At 41.9% G+C, this 22,653-nt stretch overlaps 1 protein-coding gene and 1 long non-coding RNA gene across 5 annotated transcripts in view; one reads left to right on the forward strand and one right to left on the reverse strand.

Moving 5' to 3' along the window:
• Nucleotides 1-22,653, forward strand: part of Gm12296 (predicted gene 12296) — a 133,203-nt gene that overhangs the window by 51,177 nt on the left and 59,373 nt on the right. The gene's annotated exons all lie outside the window — the stretch shown is intronic.
• Shisa6 (shisa family member 6) overlaps nucleotides 1-22,653 on the reverse strand; it is a 316,260-nt gene that overhangs the window by 7,487 nt on the left and 286,120 nt on the right. For 3 of the 4 annotated variants that reach the window (XM_030246098.1, XM_006533619.4, NM_001034874.3), the window contains 2 exons: nucleotides 5,725-5,781; nucleotides 676-828 (listed from right to left, as the gene is read on the reverse strand). In XM_030246098.1, the coding sequence (XP_030101958.1) occupies nucleotides 676-828; nucleotides 5,725-5,781 (210 nt within the window). Of the gene's footprint in view, nucleotides 1-675; nucleotides 829-5,724; nucleotides 5,782-13,457; nucleotides 13,580-22,653 lie in introns of those variants that run through there. The other variant, XM_030246099.1, reaches the window with a different exon arrangement.

Below are 22,653 nucleotides of genomic sequence, written 5' to 3' on the forward strand. Positions count from 1 at the left end.
GCTCAAGAGTCAGATGCTTGTATAGCTTACACAGGGCTCTGTGTAACATTTCCAACACACACACACACACACACACACACACACACACACACACACACGCATACACAGGTGGGGGTGCAAATAACACAGATCAGGTCAGTAAAGAAAAATGCCCCTTAATGTACTTTCTGACATTTTAGTGTGTTGTCTTAAACCCACCAATGCCAACACCCATTTCAGACTCCAACAGCAGAGGTGGATCCCTGGATAAAGCAGACTTAAATGACATAGTGAATGTCTGTGCATGAGCTGTGTGGAGGTTCAGGTCCTTGAGATGGTCTGGGCTGGGATAGAATGGTTCTTAGGGCCCTTGATGCCTCTATTACAAGATGACACACAGGAAGGCCCATGGTTTGAAGAATACCCCTGGTGAGCTGATACATGAATGGTAAGTGCAACTTATAGAGATAGACAAGGGTTCTCAGGGCCCTACAGCATCATCTTAACTAGGAAAGGGGTGTGCTGAGAACCAACAGAATGAAAGAAAGGCTATCCTCTTCATCCTCTGTACATCTCACTCCTTTGCTCTTGGGATTCCAAACTTAGTCCCTTGGATATCCGATAAGAGAGTGACATGGAAGAGAATAACTTAGAGACCCTTGAGACAGACCTATACTCCAGCCAGCCTTGACTTACTTAGCCTCTTCAGAGACGAGTACTTGCTTGGATTGGTTTTCACTGCAGATTCATATGATGGAGGCAAGTGGGCTAAGTTCTGGTAAGAGCGTGAGAAGGAGAGGTCATAGGGTTCCGTGGCCGACGTCAGAATGTTATTCATCCGTGGCTTCTCTGAAAAAGCAAGGGTATGGCGTTAGGGAACATAAAGGCACTGTGCCCAAATTTTCTCTCATCTTTCTGCTCCATCACTGACTAGAGTCCCCAATTTCCTATGTTAGGATCTAGTGGGGAGGGTCATGACTCAGTTTCCCCCTGCTTAGATCCCTGGGAGAAGGTGTTATCTTAGCTGCCTCTGGCTCCTATGGATATTGATCAGTCCTTGAAGACTCAGTTGGGACACCCAGCAACAGTTTCCTCCTCCAGATGCATCACTGGTCTGTCTGATGAAAATGAACCAGGTGCAATGAAAGAACATTGTCCTAGCCTTTTGGCCATTTGACACAAGGTAGTCATGGGAAGAGGAACTGCAGTTGAGAAGATGCTCCCATCAGATTGCTTGTAGGCAAGTCTGAGGAGGGCATTTTCTTGATTAATGATTGATGTAGGAGTGTCTGTCTCACTGGGAGCAGTTGTCCCCCTTGGGACCGTCACCCTACATGATTTAGGAAAGCAGGCTGAGCAAACAATGAAAGAGCAAGATAGTAAGCCGCACTCTTCCATGGCTTCCTTTCAATTCTTGCTCCAAGTTCTTCCTCTATTTACTGTCCTGACTTCCTTCAACAAGGAGCTGTGATGGGGAAGTGTAAGGTAGATAAACCCTTCCTCCTCAAGCTTTTTAGTTTGTGGGGCTTGCACTGTTTTATCACAGCAATAGAAAGCCTAAGACAAGCATCATAATGTTATCAATGTCAAAAGAGGAAAAAAGAATAAAGAGAGAAGGAAAGAAAGAAGGAAAAAGGAAAAAAGATAAATCTTTAAAAATGGATCTCTGAGTTTGAGGCCAGCCTGGTCTACAGAGTGAGTTCTAGAATAGCCAAGACTACACAGAAAAACCCTACAACAAAGAAATAATGTTACCTGTGTCTGTGTGAATGTGCTGTCTCATCCTAATAGCTAATAGACTGATCTAATTTTGGTACTGGCTAGTCCAGCTTGAGAGCAGCTGTACTGACCATGGAGAATCGGGGTACAGGACCCTAATCCCTTGTAACTGCAATTCACATTCTATCATCTCTATCATCTCTATCATCTCTCTCTCTCTCTCTCTCTCTCTCTCTCTATATATATATATATATATATATATATATATATATATATGTATATATATGCACACATACATGTTATTTTCTTTATTTACATTTCAAATGTTATCCTCCTTCCTGGTTTTCCCTCTGCAGATCCCTTATACTATCCCCCTCCCCCTGCTTCTATGAGGGAGCTCCCCCAACAACCCACCCACTCTTGCCTCAGCACCCTAGCATTTCCTTATGCTGGGGCATCGAGCCTCCACAGGACCAAGGGCAATCCACATTCTCTCCATGGTGCCATGCACCTCCAGGGCAGCTCCCTTAGGCCTTGCTATTTTCCATGTTTGGCAAGCCTCTGTGAGCTACACATTTACCACTGCTTTCTTACTTTAAGTCCTTTCTCAGAGGCTGCCTTAGGAATTTCTAAGCTCCCAGAAAGAGAAACTTGAGCAAAGCCTGCCTATCATACCTTCTTTTCTCCCACTTTCCCTGAGATAGACCCTGAGATTCAAAGTCAGCAGACACACTTTCCAGGCCCAGAGGAAGAGTCAAGAAAGGAATAGAGATGACTAATGGTCACCAGAGTGGATAAACGATGATAACATACTCAGAGTGAGTGGACTCTTGAAGAAAGATTAAGGATAAACACAAGACAGGAGTAAAGGGTAGGTCAGGAAGCAGTGAGCAGTGAGCATGGAGATCTGAAAGGTATGGAGGTTCATGGGAAGGAAACCAAATGCCTCCATGCTTGATTGACATGAGGAGGAGGAGGAGGAGGAGGAGGAGGAGGAGGAGGAGGAGGAGGAGGAGAAGGAACCATAAAAAAGAAGTCAACAGTTGGTTTCCAGGGAGATAGTGATACCATTCCCAGAAATGAGTAGGGAAACAGCAGTCTGGGTGTACCATCTATCCATCTTCTTTGTTTGGAACTCTTCAAAGCCATAGGTCCTGTAAGAGTGGAGCAGGGCCCGGGTTGGGCTAGATGTATAGGTAAATTGTGGTTTCCTATACCTCTTGGCAGAGAGTGTTGCATTACAGAACACAAGAATTCTGTTGTCCCTGGGAGAGAGAGTCACCTTCCTAGGCTGTATCCAAGGATTGCCCCAGGCATGGGAACTCCTGGCTCCTCTCTCCTTCCCTGCCTGCATTATCACCCCCAGAACTGGGGAGCGAGCCAGGGGATTTCAGCCAATAAGCTGGTGTTTGTGCCAGCTTTGTACATATGTGAGGGGGTGAGGGATGCTCTGTATCCCAAGAGATCAGAACATGCTGTACAGAGAAAGCCTCCCTGGCATGGACTAGGACAGATGCCAGGAAGTGGAGTGGGCATGAAGCTGAGAGTGCTGCTCCCTAGACTTGCTTAATAGCCACTAATCCACTACTTCTTGTTTCTTCACTTCTCACCATGCTGGAGAAGAACAGGGTTCCCTCTGAGTCTTGGCATCTTACTGCCAGTGAGGTCATTGCTCAGTTCTCTCTCTTCCAAATGCAGTAGGTTTATATACTATCATCTACCACTTATTCTGAATTTACCACTGATCTAAGGACATTCTGCCTTTTGTCCTGGCTGTGGTTGCTTAAGACCCCCTCAGATCAAGCTTGCCTTTCACTGGGATGCCCTACTTTATTTTTTTCCTTCCCTGATCACGGTCTTCTTTAACTAAAGGCTTGTGACAGTGACCTTGCTACACTTTGTCAGTCTTCAGAGATATCTGCTCTTCCACCTCCCACCCTCGTTCACTCAAGCTTTCCCTGAGCTCTAAGGACTTGACACGAATTGACTTGGGTCATCCCAAATGACTTCAGAGATCTTTGCATCAGTAGACTTGCTTTCTAATTTTCCTGTTTCTCTCCAATAGCATGGTCCAAACTAAGGATCTAATGAATGCTTTCGAGTTGATCAAGTAGATGCAAGTCTTTCCTGCCTCCTTAGTAGTTTCTAATGTTGGTGTTGGGGGAAGAGTACCACCATCCAAGAAAGGATGCAGCCAAGCTCTACTTCAAATATTCTGCAATCTGCTCAAGAACTGACATTGGGGCCCCATCTCTTCCCATTTCCTTGTACCAGCTGGAAGAGAGAAGACAGGAAGAGGTAGGGTACAGAACAGTCCTTCTGTTTGTCCTCTATGGCTGTGTTGGCTCTTCCTGAGGAGGCTTAGCTCAGTAGTTGTTCATTCCAGACTGTTACTGAACAAGTGGAAGCTTTCATTGCCTCCTTTTCTGGCTCTTCTTCCTACTCGCTAATCTGCACAGCATCTCTCAGACTCTCTGCCTCTGCCTTCTATTTCCCCCTTGCAGAATTCTTGCACTGAGGGGCCCCACTTTCAAGCCTCCTGTTACTCTCTTCAAAGATTAATGAAAACATCACTGGCTCCAACCTCAAACGACCTTTAGAACATTTTTTTTTCTTCTACAGCCATAGCCTATTCTATAAGTTCAGATTCAAATTCACTATCTCTAATTCCTGCACGCTGGCTATTTTTCTTATTCCTTAGATGATATCCATAGCCAAGCCTCCATTCTTCCAAATACTCTTGGCTCTCCATTTCAGTTTTCATTGATTCTCATTGAGATAAAAAAATTTTGAATGACAAAACCATCTCAATTCTTAATATGTTCCTGATCTCAGTTTCCTTATTGTCCCCACAATCAACACTATAACTGGCATCTTCCTCTTTGAACTGATCTCAGTTCTATTTTACTTATACCCTACAACCAGAAGCTTCTAAGAGTGTTCCTACTCTCTTAGCATGTGTACACTAGCTCATAGCACTGAAAAAGCATGTCAAAAAGCCCTATTCCCTTTTCCTAATTTAGATGTGCCCTAGCCTCAATGCTAAGGTGCTATACCATATGGCTTGAGAATGGTTATCCCTCTGCTAGGTGCTGACTGGTTTATTTTTCTCTTGCTGTATAGGGATAAACACTGGCCCTAGTACATGCAAGGCAAATGTGCTACCACTGATCTAGCTTTTGTTTTTGTTTTGAGAAAATAGCTAAGTTTCCCAATTTACCCTTGAACTGATTCTCTAGCTCAAACATGCCTTGAAACTGGCAATCCTCCTGCCTCATGTTCCTGATTATCTAAGATTGAACGCCTGCACAATCAGACCTGGCTTTGGATTGATCTATGTTTTGTATATCTCAAGAAACACCTGTTGATCATTATTATTTAATTACTTAAGCTGTCAGAGTGAAAAGACAAGCATGGCGGACAGATCACAGTTTACAGGGCTGTTATGTATTCTACTGAGGTTTGAGAGACTCCAAATTGTTTTTATCTGGGGGATCCAAATGTTAAGTTCTGGTTTTCTGGGAGGAGGTTAAAACCTGACAGGGAAAGATGGTCTTACTATCATTGTCTGTTTGCTAACAGCCCTCTGCTGGGCAACCATCAGCCTCTTCTCTGACAAGAGGATAAAGCTCAACTCAATCTCAAGCTTTGTTAAATATTAATTAGTTTCGGGGATGGTCAAGAAGGTTCAGATAAGTCTTGTTTCACTTCTCAATGGTACCGAAAGGCTTTAAGCAAAAGAGAACATTAATCTCCTTACTATAGATTTATAGAATCTGTGGCCACAAGAAGTGATGAAGATTACAAATATGAATGAATTGAAGAAGGGTCTCCCTTCTCTTTTATGGCAAAAAAAAAATCATTCTATGTCAAAAACACAAACATCCAGGGGACAATGTTCTCAAAGGAAGAGCGAAACTGTGTGGGCTGGGGGAAGGCAGGAACATGGCTACACCTTCTCCCATCCTTGGAATGGAGCCACTTGGCATGCAGATGGGATGCAGGGTGCTCTCAATCAGCTCTCACCATGTGTAGGGGTCTGGGTAGCGCTGCTTAAGATCGGATGATTATACTGACGATCACCTGAAAGTCACAGAAAAGGCATTTTAAAAGAAGTTAGGCATCCTGTTGGTTCTCCAACACAACAGCATTTCTCTTTACTCATCTCTGCAGTTTTTATCTGACTCAAAGGAATTCTTTCCCAGAAAGGCATGCAATAATATACTAGGCTCAACAAACAAACAAACAAACAAACAAACAAACAAACAAACAGCAAACTCATCCTGCTGTTTCTGTCTCTTTCCAAATACATGAACCTTTTTTGGTCACTGTGGTGAGAACCTCCTCCCTGCGCCCCCCACCCCCATCTTTGGATTTGGCTCTCTAGCCATAGAGGCTATATTAGGATATGTGTGAGTGAGGAAGGAATAACCCACTACAAATGGGAAGGAGATTCTTCTCTTTATATACACAGGTCTGACAACACCTGAGATGCAGCTCAGTCACTGTTCCCTGTCTGAGATCAGGAGTCCTGGGTTCTTGGCTTACACAGCCCGATAGTTCAAAAGCATTTTCTCTATTCATAACACAGAAGCCCACTTAGATTGAATGAACAATAAAATCAATAGAGCCAGGCTGCCAATGCTCAGAGTTCATGCCATTCCAAAGATTTCTAAAGTGGTTTGAATGAAGATTTGGCTTGCCTCTAAAGTATACTCCAACACTGTGTTATTACTTTAACACAGCATTATGTTCTTGCTTTTCATTGGTACATGTATCTGATTTTAGCCAAAACAAGGGGAAGAAAAGACATGAGATCTTTGCTCTTTGTTCCCTGAATTATAAGTCATGGCTCTACTGTCTTTGCAGGGCTGGGGGATATTATCTCCATCTCTGTGCATCTTATTGAAAGTGACCTTCCAACCCATGGTCTCACACTCTAGTCCCCTTTTCTCCTAAGTATTGGGCTTTTGTTGGGCCCAGATGTCTTGAACTTCATGATGAGTTGGGCTCTGGTTCATAACTCCATTTGTTGCCTAATCACTTCCAAATCACATGTATGTAGCCTGAATGTTAGCTCTTAAGCCATATATAGATCCCTTTCATCCCTCTGAAATCCATGCCCTTTACAAAATCACTTTGCCATCTTATTCTCCAAGGCTCAAGGTCTGGGCCATGACACTGATGCCCCATGAGCTTGGAATTCCAAACATTAGTCATCTTGGCAATTCTCTTCTTTCATCCCCCGTAGCCAATGAAACATAAAGTCTTTTTTTCGTAATAATCTCCTGAATACAGTCACAAGTAATTTCTTTTAAATCAAGGTTTCTCTTTCACCATTTCTATGACAAATTATTCTCTTTCCTCCAAACACACAATTCTAGAATAGGTGAGTGATGGCTCGTTTCCTTTATTAAAACTGGATCCTTCAAATCGGCCAGCAGAAGGGGAGTTGACTCCATTGTTGAATCCGTTCTGCCTCAGACCTGGTTTTAAGCAATAAGAGAAAATTCCATTTCATATTGTAGAGAAAGCAGGGGTGGGGGAGATAAAAAGAGAGGAGAGAGGTGAGTATGAGAGTGGGGGAGGAGAGTTTGAGACAGGGAGGAGAGAAAGGCAAGAGAGAACCTGTGTTGTGGGGAGGTTCTGTGGTCTCAGAATTCAGGAGGCTGAGGTACGAAGGAGAAGATTTGAGGCCAGCCTAGGCTACCTAATGAAAACCTGCATCCGAAGGGGAGAGGACAGCGGACAGGGTCAACATCTGTTCTTTCTTTGCTTATTTGGTTTGTTTTCCCATTTTAAAACAATGTGGCAAGAATGAAAAAGAGTTTTTTAAAATGGAAGTTAGTGGTGACATTTTGAATCTTCTATCTTAGAGTCCCAGTGACAACAGGAAAAGGTGCTGGACACCTGGCAACTAGGGAATCTTGTCTGGTAGCCAGTTGTACTCCATGACCCATGTTAAACTAGGATATTTTTTTTTCCGTTTTAAATTCTTTCTGTGATTTTAATTATTGTACTTTGTTGGGTGTACAGCATGCTGTGTAAAGACCCATGTACAGCATGAGTTGGTCAAACCGGGGTGATTAACATGCCCATCCTATTGATTTATGTTTGAAAGTTTTAAGCTTATCTCTTCTTATCAGTCATAGAATATAGCCTAGGCATTGCAAACAGCTTCTGCTACCCCCAAACCCATGATGCGAAGCCCTAGAACTTAACCAGCTCTCTCTTGTCTTGCTCCCCCACATGCTTTTCAGTTTCTAGAAATCACTATTCAGTTCTGAGATCAACTATTTTGACATCCACACGCAGAGAGAATATGCTGTAATCTGTCTTTCTCTACTGACATATTTCACCTAACATAATGTCCTCTAGGTTTGTTTGTTCTCACAAGCAACGTTTTTCTTGAATAATCCTTAAAATGGTCTCGACTATGGAGTGGAGTTTAATGAATATATACTATTAGTTTGTCATAGCCAGACACCATGTGAGATTCCCCAGGTACCGGAACTGTAATCTCTACTGCATCTTTAAAAGTTGAAGTCATAACCAGGCAAGTGTATGATATGTGTGGAGTTTTGCTCCTTGTTTGAGACTCACTGAAAGCAATAACAGTTGGCATTATTTTATCTGCTGGCATTAAGGAATCATATTTCAAATGAAGTACAGAAATGGAAATTAAAACTGCCCTATAATAACCACTGTGACATTTTGTTCTATTCTGTCTTATTTCCCTTGTTTCAAAAAGGGCTGTGCATTCTTCTCTCTCTCTCTCTCTCTCTCTCTCTCTCTCTCTCTCTCTCTCTCTCTCTCACGCACACACACACACATACACACACACTTAACATTATAATGGGCAATTGTGTGTGTGTGTATGAGTGTGTGTGTGTTTGTGTGTGTGTGAATTGTTTGTGTGTGTGTGAATTTTCATGCAGACTAATCTGATTTAAAAGAACCAAAACATGATGGTGATTTCATCTTCACATTTGCACAAAATGATAAACATGACAACTACACATTGCATCAATTCTACGTCAGCAAAAGCAAGGAACCAGCTCAATATTCATATTTGCATGTTTGTGTATTTATGTGATTTTATGTATATAGTACACACACATATACATAAATACAGAGATTAACTCTGTTCACCCTACATATTATTTTAATTTTTTTATGTTTAATGAACAACATTGTGAATATATTTTTATACTTTGAAATAATCATTGAAACATTCATTTAATGATTTCACCAAAGTTCTTCCTATAGGATAGTCTATCTTTTATTTCTATATGTCACATAAGCATAGTCTATTTGTTTAAGCACAGTGTAACCTAAGTATATTTGAGAATTCCTGCAGTTTGGGTATTTGGATTGCTTAAGGATTTAATAACGTTACCCCAGATAACCTTGAGCACAGTCTTTGGCTGAGTGTTATTTCCTTAGGCTAATAACTACATTTCTGGGTCAACACATTGTCAATTGCCTCCCAATGTGCCAAAGTAGATGGTAGATTTTCTAATGCTGAGACATTCATCTCCTCCCAGGACATACATGCCTTATTAGATTCTGGTGTTTTATTTTATTACAACTCTGGATTTCGTTTGCTCATATTTAACTTATATATGTATACACACATGCTCATAAAGAATTTGGATTTTCTGTGCTAACATCGTTAAGGTTTTGTATTAAAATCATGATTTTTGCAAAGCAAAGAGGTGCAATCTTTATCTATGGGCTCTTTATCATCTATGCTTCTAAAATACCTAGTATTTGACATACTGGCTACTTAGAGGGTCTGGAGGAGTGTAAGAGTAAAAAAATTGCTTGGTGTGTGTGTGTGTGTGTGTGTGTGTGTGTGTGTGTGGTGTGTATATCACTACATGTGTCTTTTGTGTCTCTGTGGATACAGAGTCCCTCTTTAGCAAAGTTCTAGAGGTTTGGCTTTTGCTTTTTCACTGACAACTTCAGAAGATCCATATCGGTGTCATCATCAATTTAGAAATAAGGCAACTGAGGTTGGAAATGGTTGCTTGAGGATCTATAGCCAGCAGCTGACTCTGGTGCTGGCATGAGCCCCTAAATCCTGACCAGTGTGTGTACTGCCTTCTCATACTTGGGAGTATAGTCCTCACACACTCATTCATTCATTCATTCATTCATTCATTCATTCATTCAATCATTCATTTATTCATGCATTCATTCTAGTTTTACTACTCTAAATTTAATTTGCAGTTTTAATTTTTTTTAAATCAGTGCTGAGGTAGCTCAGCAGTTAGGAATACTTGATACTCTTGCAAAGGACCGAAGCTCTATTCCCAGAACCCACATGGTAGCTTAAAACTGCCTAATAGTTCTGAGAGAGAGAGAGAGAGAGAGAGAGAGAGAGAGAGAGAGAGAGAGAGAGAGAAAGAGAGAGATATTCACATAGATGACATGCAGGCAAAACATTCATACACATAACATAAAAATAATATCTATTGGACATTGTGAAGTCTGTTAGTTTAAAAGTATAGACCCCCCCCAAAAGCTTCTGTTAATAAAGACACACCCCTTTTCTCACTTTGGGGGTTTAGCACGATATTTTTGGTTTAGCAGTTTATTCAGACAGCACATTTTTTTCAGCCTTCAAAATTATTATTTTGTACTTTGGGATTTGCTTATTCCTGCTTTTTCACTGTCTTTGGTTTGGTTTATTATTGTTTTCTAATTTCTGAGCTTGACTCTTCAGTCCACTTATCTTCTGTCTCTTCTGTTAATAATCTCAGGTCTTCAGCACTGAACTTACCTCTGGCACTGCCCCATCAGTGTCAGCACGCAGTGTTCTTCCTGTTGCTGGGACCTAAATGATCTGTAATTGCAGCCTTACTTTCTCATTGGCCAAAGAGTTATTTAGTAGAGTGCTGTTAAATTTCAAAGTGTTTGGGGTTGCTGGTTTGAACTCTTGCCATTAATTTTGTTTTATTGTATCGTGGTCAGAGAACTGAGCCTGTCCAAATTGTACTTTTTGGAACTTACTGGGATTTCCTTTGTGGGCTACTGTAAAATCAGTGCTCATGAATGCTTTACAGGCAGTTCGAGACAAGGTGTATTTTCGTTTCATACAGTACAAACTTGACATCTATCTATTAAGTCAGACACATGAAACATATTATTCAGTCCTTCTACACCCTAATTCATTCTTAACCTACTTAATCTGTCAAAGACTGAGGGAGGTGTGGTAAGGTCTCCCACTATTTCTGCATCCCTGTCATTTCTTCTCTGGATTCTTAACAGAGCTGGCTTTCTACATTGCAGAGCTACACTGTGACATATGAAAGGCTCAGGATGCTATGTCTGTGTTCTGATGCATCACCTTTACCCCCATTTGACAGCACTCTCTGTCCTGTTCAGTGCTTCCTCTGCCCTGGAAGCTCACTTGATTTAATATTTATATTGCCAGTCCTACTTCCTTTTTGTTTGCATTAGCCTGACAAACTTTGCATAATCTGTTATATCGAACCTTTCGGTATCATGTTGTTTTAAGCTTGTCTCTTGAGCATATGAATGTGCGTGTACACACACACACACACACACACACACACACACACACACACACACAGAGAGAGAGAGAGAGAGAGAGAGAGAGAGAGAGAGAGAGAGAGAGAGATTCCTGCCTTGTGGCTTGCCCTGGTAACTAACAGTGGTTCCTCTTTGAACAAGCATCCTGTTTTGGCTGCTATCATTTAGTAACATGATTCTGTACTTATCCTTGTGACCCAAACTCCAGGGACCTTAGCTGCTTTGGCCAGTCACATGTTCTCAATTGTTTCGATTTTTCTCGTTGTTAGCTGTTTTCAATGCCAAGGATTGAACCTCAAGTCCCCTGTTTAGTAGCCTAGTGAGCTGCCATTGAACTACATCCCCAGTTCTTTTTGACACCAAGGATAGGTCATCCCAGTGGACCCTGGCCACCACTATTGCTTTAGGAAAAGAAGACAGTCAGTAATGGTATAGCTGCTTTTCTGGGTTGAGAGGAACAAGCAGGAGTCAGTGAGTCTCTTTAGACTACAGTAGCACAGAGGCCAGTATTCACATTCTACCTAACACTGATTGTACTTCTGCACTGACTGAGGAGAGAAAAAAGTGAGTTCAAGACAAGACTGGCTACAGCTATCTAAGTGCTCAGTGTGACTTCAGCTGTTTTCAAAAGATACAAATTTCTTTCTTCCTTTCCTTTCCTTTCCTTTCCTTTCCTTTCCTTGATTGGTGTTGCCGCTGTTCTTTCTGGAGTCCAGAAGTCAGAGAGGCAGCATATTTAATGTCCAAAGCAGCAGAGAAGCAACAGCCTCTTCTTGAGGAAGAGCGAGATTTGGCTTTGATGTCCACTCTTTCTAGCCTTTTGGATAGGGACCACCAACATGAAATCTGTTCCATTTAGTTAGTTCACCCACTCCCACTTGCTGGTCCCCTCTGAAAATATCACCTCACATGCTAATCAGTGCTTTGTCAGTTCTCCATGCATGTCCTAATCCAACCACATTCACAATTACACTTACCCATCACAGTTAATGTCTGGAGCAATAGAATGGCTGTTGCAATTTTGTGCACTTGTTTCTTACTGAATTACAGGAAAAAATTTGCCAGTCTTCTCATTAAATCATGGAATGCTGTACCTATGTTCTAGAAAATTTCCATCATCCTCCAGATCCCTAGTAGCCTAGAGGCTTTGGTGTTCCATCAAAAGGATACTTGATGGAGGTTGAGCAGTTGTGTCTGTGTGCTTCTCCCCTGAGCAACTTAACAATATTTTCAAAACTTTTGATATTAGTAAAATCAATGAGCATCTGTGCAAGTAGACTATAATCTATGTTTACATTTCAGAATGTGCACCTATTTGAATAGTTGGAATATTGAAGAGTCCACCAGTTTGGAAGACATGTTACAGGATGGCACAATAGGTTTCTGATACATCTTCCATGGCCCTTACCTGCCATGCCCTAAGTGCAAGGCCAGTGACTCTCTGGACCTGTTACAAGAGGAGACACTGGCGACCCTGTCACTACTCTGTGCTCATGTCAGTCTCTGAGTGGCACCTTGAGGACCACGTATTACAATATGCCTTTAGCAAGCTATGTAGGTTTCTTAAAAGGGTTCCATAGGCCACTGTTCATGTCTTCATGTGCTCATGTCAGAGGTCATGTCTTCAGGATTCTGTGTCCTCATTGTCCCTCCTACCCCAGTGCTGCTTTTTTTTTTATTAATCTTCTGAGCTTTGATTTTATCTGAGTTCATTGGAAGAAACATTTCAACTGCCAAGAAGTTGTTTTAAAGCTATTGACTTCTTAGATAAGAAAAGAGGTCCAGAGACATTCAGTGACTGTAGGTGAGGCATGCAGTGACTGTAGATCCTTTTCTTTGATAAATACTTGTTGAAAACTCTTGTGAAACTCAGCCACAAATACCCTGTTTTTTATATTTGACCATGGAGCAAGGTGCATGTAGGAAATGCATATGTATCCATTTGGGTATTTTGGGGCAACTTCAATTTTTGGGCTATATTCAAGGATGTGAGCAGGAAGTCCAGAATGATGGGTCAGTACTCTGGAACGTGTGAGGAGCTTTATCTACCCGAAAGTGTATAGTGTGGGAGGACTTTGTATAATGCCCTCTGACTTTAGAAAGACAACGTACAGGGAAGTACTAAGGGGTTTAAGTATTCCAACTTCACTCTCTGACACTCTTCCATACTTTTTAGAGTATCTATTCATTATGCTCACCCAAAAGCCATGGTACAAGACAGCCCATCCAATGATCCAGAAATGTCAGCATCTGGAGCCAGTGGGTAGACAAGGCATCCACTGATCAAGAACAGAGAGTTAGTCAGAAAACCTTTCCATCCTAGGTCTGATATTTTCACATAGAAGAATTATACTTTACTGTACTCTGAGAACTTCTGGTAGGGTCTAGGGTGACAGTCAGAGGTATGTGAAAAGTAGGCTCTTGTACAGAGTATAGAAAAGCAGAATTCTTGGTGTGTGTGCCACAGGCAAGATGATAGATCCCAGGTTTTGCCAGGAGCTCTTGTTGGGGATGAGTAGACTGTGAATTTTGGCATTCTGTCCCTCCCCAGACATATCAACTGATGTCATCCATGCTCCTTCACTCACCCTGTTCCCCTCCTTTCCTTGCCTTAGTCAGCTCCTGAGTCTTGGCACAATGCCCAGTTGGGGCCACCAGTCTTCCTGATGGATGGAACAGGATAGCATAACAATTAATTAGTGGCCAGGCCTCATTGATTGATAAATTGACTGGGCCATAAAGTGGAAAAACAACCTCCACTTGAGCTCCAAGGCTCCGTGAAGGAAACAGGGAGCAGAGTGAAGAACTTTCCTCTGCCCACCACCAGCAGATGGACCCCTGGCAGAAGGAATAGGCCACTAAGAAACAGAATTTCCATCCTCCCATCAGCCACCAGTGCTGACTGAACTAGACATGAGTGGTCCATCCCTGGTACTGATTTATATACTATACTAAAGGAAATGGCCAGTTTTCTCTGTGAAATGCACTATGTACATATATGTGCCCAAGCATTTGTTTGCTTGTTTGTTAAATGTTTGGAGTAGGAAATGGTAGAAGAGGAGAGAGGTTGAAGCTGAGAGCATGGTAGGTCACGCATGCAATTTCAACACTTGAAAGAGGAAGGGTGCTTTGGTGTTTGGGGGCAGGGTCAGATACCCTTAATGGCAATTCAGTCACAAATATAACAAGTGGAATTCTTCCTCAGTAAGTCACAGAAATCTGGGGAAGGGTACAGATTCAATGCAAATTATAAGTTGTGGCTTTATTATGAGATCCAAGAATGCAGGGCAATACAGCATGCATTGAGTCTGGGCCCTAACACCACATGCTAGAATTGCCATGACAACTTTCTGATCTCTTCTTTCTTTCAGGCCCAGCCCCTTAGGGCCTGCTTGCCTGCCTGCTAGAACAGCATTTTTTTCAAGTCTGGCATAATTTCTCAGATTGCCAATCTGGCCTTGAGTCTTTGAATGCAGCAAACTCCCAAGAGGTTAAGTTTAGTTGATTAAAGCCAAAGAGATTTAATCTCCAGTATAACAGAGTTGTTAGGAAAAAACTATTCTGATCCACTAAGGCAAGTAGCTAGCACCCACGGTTCTGACTCATGTCCTCCCATCCAACATTCCATGGCCTCAGAGGGGATGGGCCTCCCTCTGCTTTGCCTCCTCCTGTTACCTCTGAAATGCTTTCCAACCACATGGGCCTTTTCCTTTCAACTCTTGCCATGTTTGGGAACAAACCTTTACTTTCTCCTCATACATCCATCCATGTTCAGATACTCCCAGGCAGTGGTGCTTCTCATCTTCTGGAAGGGGAGACTGAGTGAGCGCTGGCCACAGAGTCAGATGCTTGGTTATTCTATCGTCTTCCTTATTCACTTTTTCGAAAGTGATTAAATACTTCTCCGTCCAAGTCTCATCTCTCCAACAATTAGTGCACTGAACACTTACACGGACGAGATGAATTACATCTGTAATATTGTATCTTAGCCCTCTTAGGCTCTTGAAGTTCCTCGTGCAGATTTTTGAATGATATAATGAGTAAACAAATCAACGCTTGAGGCAGAAAAACATGGTGATTTTCCCTGCTTGCTGCCTGCTCTCTCCCTTAAGTGCCAAAGTGGGAACTTGTCTGGATCAGTTTTTATAGGTTACAATGCTTTATGTATATCAGGGCATGAGTGTGTATGGAGGAGTGAGGCAACACTCTCTTCCCACCATAAGTACGACACACACTTGGCAGTGATTGAGGATTGGCTGTTATTTTAACACAGTCCGGCACGAGAATTTCTCATCTTGGTATTATGAGATAGGATGAGAGGCAAGCCGTAAGGGTTGGCATCATGAGGGGACTCCTCCAAGGATAGGTGGGCTGCCAATGACATCATAAGCTCATTGATTCTGAAGTTCTCATCCAACCTCCATCCCTCCTTACTACATAGGTTCTTAAACAGAGTTTCTGGAATCTAACCCCCAAGCATCTAGCCTGTGAGCCCCTCCTGAGTAGGCTTGTTTGGCTTTCCTATTCTGGCAAGGATTTTCATTTTTAATACTGCTTGGAAAAGGTGATATTAAATGGGTTGCCATGCCCACATGGGGAAGCAATGTGTGTGTGTGTGTGTCTGTGTGTGTGTTTTCTATCAGATTCATTTTAAAAGGTAAACTTTGGGTCTCCTTGGAAGGGGTGCCTGCCACCTGCTGTGGTCCATTTCCTTAGGGTAGCAGGGCTCCTCTGTATCCAGAGATGCTGAGGCCAGTTTGTTCAGCCTCTGGTTATTGTAATCACTACAAAAGGATCATTTAGCATCCTCTGCTTAGCTCTAGGAAGCCAATCCTCCTCCTGGCACTGAGGCAAGCCCAAGTGTGTCCACTTGAGCTCTTTAAATCTTGCTCGTGAAAGACAAACTTAAAAAGTCTGGCAGTTTCCTGGAAGTGGGATCAGGTGGGAGCCTCAGGAGGTATGGGGTAGAGCTGTGAGAGGGTACATGAGACTTGACCTCTGTCTCTGTACCCTCCTACTGAATTGAAGCTAGCAATTCAATGGGCTCCCTATGGAGGCATAATGTCTAGGCCACTCTCCCAGAACTGGGCTTGTTGTGGAATTCATTTGCAGATTTCATATTCCTTTTTTTTTTACCTGGGCACTCCACCCTCCACCCTCCAGATTTCTAGTCTAGGCCTCCTAACTCTTTTACTGGGTAAATTTCAAAATATAACTCAAAGAAAAATAACTGGGACAGACAATGTCATCTAACATTTCAAGGATGTACAACACTCTGGAAACCCCAGAAATATCCTGGAACAAAGATGGCCATCCCAGGACCTGCATTTATTCTGTAATATTAGAAGTGTATCAGACACACAATGATATTTCCCTCTAGGCAATAAAATATCTGGTATTTACAGCCATGCTTAATTTTCATGCTTATTATATACATTATATTAAGGGAAGAAAGCTCTAAGTATGGGGGCTGACTTAAGAATCTACACACATTACTATTCTAGGATCAGTACAGTTTTGTTGTGATTTAACAAAGATTATCTGCCTGCCAGTCTGTCTGTCTATCAATAACAAGTCTTTTTCATTCATTTATTTATTTATCTATTTATTTACTTTACATCACAAATTATATAATTTTCACTGTTGCCCTTTTCTTCCTGGTACCCCCTTCACATAGCCCCTCCCTGACCCCACTTCCCCTTCTCCTCTGAGAAGAGAGAGTCTTTCCTGGTATTCCCCTACCCTGGCAAATCAAGTCTCTACAGGACTAGCCACATCTTCTCCCACTGAGGCCAGACAAGGCAGCTCAGTTAGGGGAATAGGATCCACAGGCAGGCAAGAGATTTAGGTACTACCCCTGCTTCAGTCATTGGAGGACTCTCATGAAGATAAAGCTGCACAGCTGCATATGGGTTGGGGTGAGGTGGCTAGGTCCAGCCCGTGTATGCTCTTTGGTTGGTGGTTCAGTTTCTGGAAGCCCCTAAGTGTCCAGATTGACTCTGTTGGTCTTCTTGTGGAATTCCTACCTGCTTTGGGTCCCTTAATTCTTCCCCCAACTCTTCCATAAGACTATCCTAGCTCCGTCCAGTGTTTGTCTGTGGGTCTCTGCATCTGTTTCAGCTAGCTGCTGGGTGGAGCCTCTCAGACACATCTATCTGACTTATTCACCATAATCTATCATATTCTCTATTAGAATTGCTTAAAGAATTTCATATATGGGTACTTTGCCTGAATGTATGTCTGTGATCCACATGTGTGCAGTGCCTGTAGAAGCCAGAAGAGGACACTGGATCACTTGAAACTAGAGTTACAGAGCACTGTTAGCTGCCATCGTGAGGCAAGAAGACAACATGCTTTTGATCTGGATCTTTAGGCTGGAAGCACTTTGGATTCCGGTCTTGAGGTGGGATGACACACCTTTAATTTAGATATTGCAGCACACCTTTAGTCTGGGCCATATCTTCTGCTGGAGGCCTACATAAGGACAATATAAATTCTGACATAATGTTTTCACCTCCTGAGCATCTGTTGGATGGATAAATCAGGCTGTTATATGGGGCAACTGGGCAGATGTGAAGATGCATTAGACACAATCCACATTGTCAATAAATATATTTAAGTGGATATATATATATATACACACACACACACACACATATATATATATATATATATATATATATATATAATTATAGAGAGTATAAAATGGTTTGAAATTTGTTGATGCAGTGAGAATGATCAAGGAAAGCGTTAATAAATTAACTGAGGTAATATGAAAGAGTTGTGTGTATAATTGTGTATGTGAGAGAGTGTGTATGTGTGTGAGCATATGTGTGAGTGTGTGTGTATGTGTGTATTTGAGTGTATGTGAGTGTGTAAGAGCATATGAATGTGTTTAAGTGTGTGTGAGTGTGTATGTATGTGAGAGTGTGTGCATGTGTGTGAGTGTTTATGTGTGTTTGAGTGTGTAAGTTTGTGTGTGTATGACTAGCTCTGCTGCTGGGAGAGCTTCAACTTCCAGTCTCTTCTAAAGCTTGCCCCACTTTTATCCCAGTTCCCACCTCCCAGATGATGCTGACCAAGTCCTAACACACATCACTACAAACTTTATTCCCTTCTACATCCTCAGTAGCAGAATTCCTCTTCTATGTCATTGATTCGCCATCCATCTGATTATGAGAATCTCTTCTTATTTCTCCTATTTTCTAACTCCTTCATATTTCTTCTGCTTGAATTTCACCAAGCATTGTTTACTTTAAGTTGGACTTTAGTTATTACAAGTAATGACTGTATGTGATTTTTTTTTCAGTTCAGAGTGATGTATTGATATGTGTTTATATTGTGAGGTGATTTAATTGGGCTAATTTAGACAGTCATTATTTTTGTATAGTTACCAATTTTCTCTAGTTGGAATATTAAGAATCTCATCATCAATTTTGAAACATGCCAGATGGTGTTGACACACACCTTTAATCCCAGCATTTGGGAAGAAGAGGCAGGAGGATCTCTAAGTTCTGGATAGCCTGATATACCTATATGGAGTGAGTTTCAGGACAGCCAAGACTACACAGAGAAACCTTGTCTTCAAAAATCAAATCAAAACAAACAACAAACAAGGAACACCCTGTGCTCTTAGAAAAAAATGGGTGATGGTGGTGGTGGTGGTGGTGGTGGTGGTGGTGGTGGTGGTGGTGATGGTGGTGGTGGTGGTGGTGGTGATGGTGGTGGTGGTGGTGGTGGTGGTGGTGGTGGTGATGGTGGTGGTGGTGGTGATGTTGGTGGTGGTGATGGTGGTGGTGGTGGTGGTGGTGGTGGTGGTGATGGTGGTGATGGTGGTGGTGGTGGTGGTGGTGGTGGTGGTGGTGATGGTGGTGGTGGTGGTGGTGGTGATGGTGGTGATGGTGGTGGTGGTGGTGGTGGTGGTGGTGGTGATGGTGGTGGTGGTGGTGGTGGTGGTGGTGGTGGTGGTGATGGTGGTGATGGTGGTGGTGGTGGTGGTGGTGATGGTGGTGGTGGTGGTGGTGCATACCTTTAATTTTGAAGTATGAATGGACTAGGATCATTATTAATTATAGTCCACATTCTGGGTAATAAGTCCTCAAATCTTACTCAAAGTCTATGGCATTGATTCTATACACAAAATTCTATAGGTGTTAATGTTATCAGTGTAAAAAACCAAATAACATGGTAAATTATGGGGTCTAAATTTTTTATAGACATTACTTGAACAATTACAGCAACTCCAAAGGATAGAAACTGATATCATCCTCATGGCACAGAGAAAAAGACCTGGCCTTGATGTGGCCACTTGCTCAGGTCACATGGCCAGGAAGGGCTTGGCTGGTGCTGCAGACAGTCCCATTGCAGACACTCATGTCACCCACACTAACCACATAAGCATTGTTTCTGTTTGCCAGCCCTGCACTTGATCTTGTCATGGTCACATTCTATTCAAATCAGGTTTTAAGACAACTGGAAAGACTTTATTGGTCTCCTGGGAACCTTGCCCATATGAATACTGTAATAAAATAACAAACTTCAGTTGATATTGTCAGTGAGAAGAAAGAGCAATTACTCAGTTCCCTGCTTGCTGTCCAATTCTACCTTCACTTGTCAGACTGAGAACTGTCTACCAGCATCACAGAGTTCTGCTCCATAGCCATGAAATATCCTTGCATTGGTGAAAAGTTCACACCCTGCTTTCTGCCTTTTCCCCTACCATGGACACAGAAAGCTGTGCACAAAAAAGGGCACCTTAAATAAATGGTCAGCCTTGACAACAGACATGTCAGTGACACTGGTAGAATGCTCTAGTGTGGGACCCTGGGACATTCCTTCCCCTGTAACAAAGCAGGGGGAAAGTGGTGGGAGCCTTCTGCATCTGTCCTCCACTGTCTGACTTCCAGGAACAGCTGAGGATCTCTGGTCTCTGAAAAACAACTCTAGTTGCTACAGGCTTTAATCTTAAATGCTATATAATTAACACATGCAATTGTTGAAACACTAGAAAGCAAAGCTAAGCAAGCAAGCAAACAAATAAATGGTGATTGTGCATTTTGTCCATAAAAATGGAATAATGTTGAGCCAATTATTTCTTGATAACAAAACAGTGACTGTTTTGAAGGGAAGTCATACACACTTCTGGGAGTGTAAATGGCAGCTTAGCCTTCAGCTACATGAGCACAGCACAATCCTTGCAGCAGTGTGTTCTTTAAAGCAGTTTCTTGTGCTAGATATTTACGTTGTTTCTATTGCAATGTGTAATAAAGCAATACTTTGCAGGAGGGCCATTGTTGTTTTCCCTAGAGAAACATCTCTAGATTCTGCATCTCTAAATTATAAAGGTTTCAGATAACTTTCTTGACAGAATTGCTGTGCACATGGATAACTCTTCCTATCTGAATGGAAATTTGATGACTGTTCTCTCCGCCCTGAACATTAGGTCTTTCTTTGAGGGGTTGTTTTCACCCACTTGAAGGACATTTGTGGGTATCCAGTTCTTACTATTGTATATCACTAATCACTAACATGAACATTCATCTTTCCACTTCACCTGTGTTTGGTAGGGGAAGGGTTTATCTATGTTTGAATATGTTTAATACACTCAATACTGTCTTTTGCACACAATACACCTATTAGGGTAATTGCCTTAGTTTTTAATCATCTTATAGAGTTTGATATAAAATGGAAACTGGCTCTTACTCTCCAACAATTAGTTTTCCCCAAACCCCTGCTTTGGTCTGTTATTTTGTTTCTTACACACACTATACATTCAAATGTGGTCAATATTTTATATCTTTGGTCATTTATTAATTTATAATGTGCAAAGTTTTTATTTTTCAGTAATTCTGGGATAATACTCAGGGTCTCATATGAGCCACGGCTCAGCACAAAAAGCAGTTTCTGAGTGCTGTCTCTGGACCTAGGTTAGGGTCTGCTCAGAGAGACTGTCCTGTTCTCAGGAAGACACACATCATTTTTCTATGCTTTTATTAGGGAATCTATTTGTTTTTGTCATGAGATAGGAATTTATTGTGGAATGGCTTAATACTGATTGGAATTCAGCCTTTTCTTTATTTTGCATGTATCTGTCTTAATTCCACACTGAATCATGAGCCATTGTGAAAGATGCCATAATTTGATAGCTCAGTACCTTGAAGAGCAAGTAGGGAAGGCTGTCTAGGCGGAGGAGTGCATAGGAAGAACTCTCAGTTAACCGCATCCAAAGCCACTCACCAATTTTGAGGTTATTACTATTCCACACAGAGACTCACTGTGTGTAGTGCAGGCTGACTTTGACCTTGAGATCCTCCTGTCTCAGCCTGGGGTGGGAGCACTGGGATTATAGTTCTGCTCACCAGGACCAGGGAGAGACCACGTGGATTGCAGAAGAGCAGCTGGAGGAGGGGAACACAGTGACCAGGACCAGCTAATGAAGTAAGCCACAGCAGAATACAAAAGAGCTCTGAATGAGGTCTGCTGAAGCCTGCCTCTTGTGGCTGCTGTCTGTCATCAGGGCTTGCTGCCCAAAGGCATCTCTGTGGGGTTTGAACACCAGCTGATATACTTCTGAATGCCCTTCCTGCTGTCCTGTGGGTGCCCACACTACACACACACACACACACACACACACACACACACACACACACAAAGACAAGCCAGTTCTTTATTATTAAGCGAACATTTATTTCCCCCCAGTGTCTATGCTGTGATGCTTTCCCTGTGGATTAAAATTCCCTCTTCAACTGCATGCTGCCGGGTTTATCTGTGTGCACTTCCAATTTCAATGTTCTGCTCATAAAAATGTACACAGCCTTTGAATGCATAGAAGCACAAACACCTGCCTGTAGTCTTAGATGTGTGCCTTGGCCATTTATTCTCGTGGATGTGTGTTTAATTTCAGATATCAGTTTTGTCATATGAACCAATTCAGAATTTTTGTTTAAAACTGTATTTGTTAATTAATTTGGAAATAGCTGAGAGTCTCCATTCAAACGTATGATATCTTTTTCCATTTAGTTAAATCTTTAACTTTCTATTAATCTTTATCTTTGTGGTGGTAAGAGTAAAGTACAAATTCTCAGGCATGCTATATAAGTGCTGCATCACAGAGCCACACCCCACTTGATCTTAGGCATAATATTTTAATAACTGAGCTTATATGTCATCATATCATAACCTTGTTATAACTGATGTCAGTGCCTAGTTTGAAAATGCTATAAAAGTATCTAAAGATATTATCTAAAAATTGGAAGTAACTCTCTGAGCTCATAGAATACTAAAAGTTCATTATCTTAAGAAAAATAAGAGCAACAATGAGACAAATATGTACTTGCGAGTAATGGAGGCTGATTGGTAGACTTGGCAATGGTACCTGACAAAATGATTTAGTTC

The sequence above is a fragment of the Mus musculus genome, chromosome 11, assembly GCF_000001635.26.
Source record: "Mus musculus strain C57BL/6J chromosome 11, GRCm38.p6 C57BL/6J".
Classification (NCBI taxonomy): domain Eukaryota; kingdom Metazoa; phylum Chordata; class Mammalia; order Rodentia; family Muridae; genus Mus; species Mus musculus.